Here is a 5126-nt window from a genome sequence, read left to right as displayed (position 1 = left end):
TTTTATCACATTTACACAACACTTTATGAATACAAGTAATGAACAAATCTGAAATATGGCATGGAATGTGTTTCCTTTTTTAGTTTTGATTTTGAGCAGCAAATTTGAAGTTACATATTGGTGCTCACCAGGAATGCATAAGCAAATTTGCACTAATTTTCACTTGAAAGAATAGTGAAAAATCTTGGGATTTTTTTCTGTTAAAGTTTTAAATAGTGTGTAAATTGAATCCACTTCATCTTCAGCATGTTAAGTGCCACTTTAGTTAGTGGCCCCGCCCCCGTCCCGGCCACGCCCCGTCCCGGCCACGCCCCTTTCCGCTTTTTTCATCACTAGCCACTCTCATCCCTGATTAAGAGGTGCAGTGTCGGTTATGGGTAATATTTCTGTATTTAACACATAGATAACATGCACTGCATTGTTGGACGCGGGCATGGTTAAAACGTACACCAGCTCAAACAATATGCTAGTGCACGCTAGTGTTTGTTTTTAAAAAGGAAGCAGGAGCAAAACTGAGTTCAGGGGTACTTTCTTGAAGTATTTAACACTGTACTCACATTATTTTTTAATATTCGTGAAAGTACGGTAATAATGCAACAAGCTATCTCACTACTTTTTAGTCGATTTTATTTTGAAGTTTATTAAGTAGAGGTTTATTTTTTATTTGAAAATTTAATTTAAATTTGACTGATATTTTTTTTCTCAAAATTGTTAAAGAAATGCAATAAAACATCCCACGACTCTCAATGTTATATATATTTTTAAAAAAGTTGAATGTTACAGGAAATCACCTTTTTCTTTCAAAGTATTTTTAAAAAGTAAAAACATTTGAATGAAACAGAGGTATTTTTTTCATGTTGAATTTTAACGATATTGGCCATTTTCATTAAAAAAAAAAGAAAGTCGCTTTAAAGTGTTTAGCTCAACTTCGTCAGAGCATGAACAAAAAAATTGTATCGCACCACTTTGAAACTTTTTTAAAAGAAATTGGCTATATTTATTTTCCCCTACGACAATTAAAATAAAAATAATTTATCGTGCAACAAAAATAAAAAAGACATATATTTTGATAACTTTTTCCTTTATCACCGGTAAAACAAAACTCTGCCCCGCCCCCACCCCTCTTTCAAAACAGTGAAGTGCTTAGTCCATTGGACTGTTTTCAGCATCCATCAAAAACCTGCTGCACGTGTCCCCAACCCTACTTAACTTGTGTTGTCAATGTGCTTCCAGTGCCCAAGAACTCGGGGGTCCGCCGCGCAGACACGTCCCCCGTGGTGTCCAGAGCAGCCAGCCAGCAAAGGGGACAGCTGGCCAAAGGCTCCCAGGCCCTGCAGGTGCCCGCCGTGGCCCTGTACCCATCACGCAAGAAGGTGCCCGTCAAGGACCTGCCTCCCTTTGGTAAGACATCACATCACCATTATTAGTAGGAGTATAAATTCTAACTATATTTGTATTAATATATATATATATATATATTCTCAGCGCATTCGCATGTGGACAAACACAAACATTAGGGTCAACAACTCTGTCTTTGTTTCAGGCACCAGCTCCCCGCAGTCTCTGAAGAAGATCCTGTCTCTGTCGGAAGAGGCCAGTGAGCGTCATCGCAGGCATCCTGACGACTCCACGGTGTCCAACGCCTCCTCGCAGCTCCCCTCGCCGCCTGGCTCACCGCAGAGCTCCCCCAAGAAGGGTAAACGCACCAATTTGGCACTGTGGTGCACTTCCACCCCCTGCTGCTTGACCTGTGCACTGCACATAACAGAGCTGAGTTACTGGATACAACTACAGTACTTGGAAATACACATTTTCGACCCTGATGAATTATGAAAATGTGTCATTTCTTCCGATTTATTTTAGCATATTTTTACTGGCGTGTGCCATCAATTCATTTTCATTAGTGTCATTTAGATTTTTGTAAATTTCCCATATGTTACGAGCATTTATTTTTAATTAGTGGTGAGTTGTATTAGATTTATGTGTATTTTATTTATTTTTGTGATATTTGCCCGATCCATTTGTTTTCTTTTAACTTACGGTAATCAGAATGCTGATTCATATTCTCTAGTCGAAGGGAAGGAGCGTAGCTCCTTTAGTGGATGCTTTGTAGATTGCACCTTATAAATCGAGTGCATCCAATATATGAAAAAATTTCAAAAATAGCCCATTCATTGAAGGTGCGCCTCATAATCCAGTGCACCTTTTCGTGCGGAAAATACTGTACATGTACACTTTTTCTAATTAGCTTTTATATGTTTTTGTTCATTGATTAATGTGAAGGACTTATTTAATGTGGGTGATAAATCATTATTTTGCATTTTTACATTTGTTCATGGATCATTTTTTTTCTTTGTTTCTTTTTACTTGTTATTTTGATGACAATAATTATTCAGGCAAAATGACTGACCTGTTGATGTATGTGTTCCAGGTTACAACCGTATGGGCGACTCGTACTCGGACTGCAGTCAGAGTGAAATGTCGTCTCGCTCCAGCCTTCTCAGCAACTTGTCCTTTGAGGACGAGCGGCGGTTGAGGCATTCGGGGGGCGTCGCAGAGTCCCATGTGGGTGTAGCACGCCTAGAACGGCGGGCCGCCACCGATCCCGATCAGTACAGCCTAGGGTACGTGATTGCGTTAGTGGTACTGCAACTCGAATGACACATCTAGAACGGGACTGTGCAGACCTCTGCCAAGGCTCCAAAGGCTTCAGTGGACAAACTTGAGATTTTGGCTGCTCATTCCAAATGCCACAACAACGTTTTTTAACTAATTATTCTCCTTATTGAAAGTTTGATTTTTGCACAGCTAACTAATTTAATAAAAATCATTCAACCAAAACACCTCACCAACTAGCTACTTGATGTCGTGACCAAGCAACCGCTATAACTAACCAGTGCACTAACAGACTGACCAACCTATTAACTAGTCAACCAACTACATGACCAAGCTACTAATAAATTAACCAACCTATATTAATTAAACAACATTTAACTGCCTAACGAACGTACTAAGCAACTAACCTAAATATTGACAGAATAACCAACCAAATGGCCTAACAACCTCCTCATTATCTCTTGACCAACTAACCAAACAATTATCTAACCAGCAAATGAGTGAGAGCCTACTAATCAAGTAATTAATTAGCCTGGTTATTAATCAACCCATAACGAGACCAACCAAAAAAAAGAAAATGATGTGTAAATACGTCATGGGTAGGCGGCCGTAGTGGGGATTTTTAAGACGTATGGGGATTGAATGAGTTAACCAACAAACTCACTGGCTAACTAAACTGAATGAGAGCACAATTCATTCAATCAAAGTCATAGTTGTGTGGTTTTTTTCCTTGAGATCCTATCCCCACCTATTAACCTAAAAATTAACCTGTTTGCTGTTTGCCACAAGATGGCACCAAACACATCTAATGGATAAGAACTGTAGTTCTTTGGGTTCGTTTGTGGTGTTTTGAGCCAACAGTCTCGAACTAGGGTCTTAAATTCGACAATGATATTTCAATTGGACCGGCAAATAGGTGCTGTTGTTAAATCCAGCTCCTTACATCTTAGGCAGCTGGCTAAAGTATCAAGCCTCTCCTCTCTTCAAGAGCACTTCGAAACAGTAAATCATGCTTTCGTCACATCATGGCTGGATTACTGTAATGTAACTCTAATTTGGAGTCAGCCAATCGTCTGCAGTCGGTTCAAAATGCTGCTGCACGCCTCTTGACTGGTACTTGTTAGAGGGAGCACATAACTCCTATTCTGGTATCCCTTCACTGGTTCCCTTTATTTTAGAATTCTTTTTTAGGTCATATTATTTGTTTTCAAATCTTGAAATGGCCTCCCTGAGCTCCTTCGCCACTATTCACCTGCCGGTGCCTCAGGTCTGCGGACCAGATACCTTTAGAGGTACCAAGAACTAAGCGGAAACTCAGAGGGATTGAGGATCTCCGTTATTAATTTATTGTTTTATTGGTTATTGTGTGAATTCTTTTTGCTCCATGTACAACACTTTGTATCCAGCGGCGGTGGTTTTAAAGTGCTCTATAAATACAGTTGAGTTGAGATTTACAACACTGGTGATGGTGTACACGAGAGGATGTGACGTGGCGTGGTCTTTGGGTTGCAGGTCGTATACGTCGATGCAGGATTGTCGGGGCATCTACGCGGGCTGCCCCACGGTGCTGTCGTCCCCCAGCTCTGAGGAGCTGACCCAGGACCAGGGCGATCGCATGTCGCTGGACGCGGCCGACAGCGGGCGTGGCTCCTGGACATCCTGCTCATCCGGTTCCCACGACAACATCCAGACAATGCAGCAGGGCCGCAGCTGGGAGACGCTGGCCTTTGGCGGGGGGCTTCCGCCTGCTGGCGGTCCGGAGGCCCTGCTTTGGGCAGCGCAGGCGCGGGGCAGTTGGGCGTCGGCCGGCTCCTCATCATCATCGTCCGCCGCCTACTGGGGTGAGGACTCGGAGGGAGACACAGGCACCATCAAGAGGCGTGGCGGCAAGGATGTCAACGCCGACCCCGAGACCAGCAGCATCACATCCTCCGGGTCCGAGGACGCCAAGCAGATGGGGCGGCCCTCGCCCTCGCCCATCACTGCCGCCTGTAAAGGACTCATCTGTGAGTTTCTGCTCGCCGCTAAAATGATAATAGCACACCAGGCAAATGTGTCATTTGAGGAGAATAAAATCACCAGAAAAGGTCGTAATTGTTTTGTGTTGTGTGCCTGAAGCTCGGAAAGAGGGGCGGTATCGCGAACCTCCCCCGACGCCGCCCGGCTATACGGCGCTGACCATCTCTGACCTGGCGGATGGCCAGACGCCATCCCCTCCAGGCCCTAATTCGACCACGTCTGCGACGCCAACGCCGTCGAGCCGCCGTCCACCTGACTACACCACGGCGCTGCAGCGCTCCCGCATGGTCACACAGTCCCCCGACTCGCAGGCCCACCAAACGGCATCCAAACAGAGAGGCAACGGCCTCCGGCGTGGCCGGAACGACGAAGAGGACGACGAGGCGGCGGCGGAAGAGGAGGATGAGGAGGAGGGTGAGTCTCCTAAACTTGTCGCTCTGAGGAAGCCGAGGGCACAGCGTAAACCCCGGCCCCCCTGGCCGCGACCGTGC

At 44.6% G+C, this 5126-nt stretch overlaps 1 protein-coding gene across 11 annotated transcripts in view; it reads left to right on the top strand.

The window, feature by feature from the left end:
• The window catches only part of rapgef2b (Rap guanine nucleotide exchange factor 2b), a 122942-nt gene that overhangs the window by 112420 nt on the left and 5396 nt on the right, over positions 1–5126 (top strand). For all 11 annotated transcript variants that reach the window (XM_019887410.1, XM_019887407.1, XM_019887414.1 and 8 more), the window contains 5 exons: positions 1234–1401; positions 1544–1696; positions 2432–2624; positions 4129–4622; positions 4735–5049. In XM_019887410.1, coding sequence (XP_019742969.1) covers positions 1234–1401; positions 1544–1696; positions 2432–2624; positions 4129–4622; positions 4735–5049 — 1323 coding nt within the window. The remainder of the gene's footprint in view (positions 1–1233; positions 1402–1543; positions 1697–2431; positions 2625–4128; positions 4623–4734; positions 5050–5126) is intronic.

This window comes from Hippocampus comes, unplaced genomic scaffold, assembly GCF_001891065.2.
Source record: "Hippocampus comes isolate QL1 unplaced genomic scaffold, H_comes_QL1_v1.1 scaffold202, whole genome shotgun sequence".
NCBI classification, from domain to species: Eukaryota; Metazoa; Chordata; class Actinopteri; order Syngnathiformes; family Syngnathidae; genus Hippocampus; species Hippocampus comes.
The sequence above is the reverse complement of the archived record's forward strand: the minus strand, read 5'-3'. Positions and strand labels throughout refer to the sequence as shown.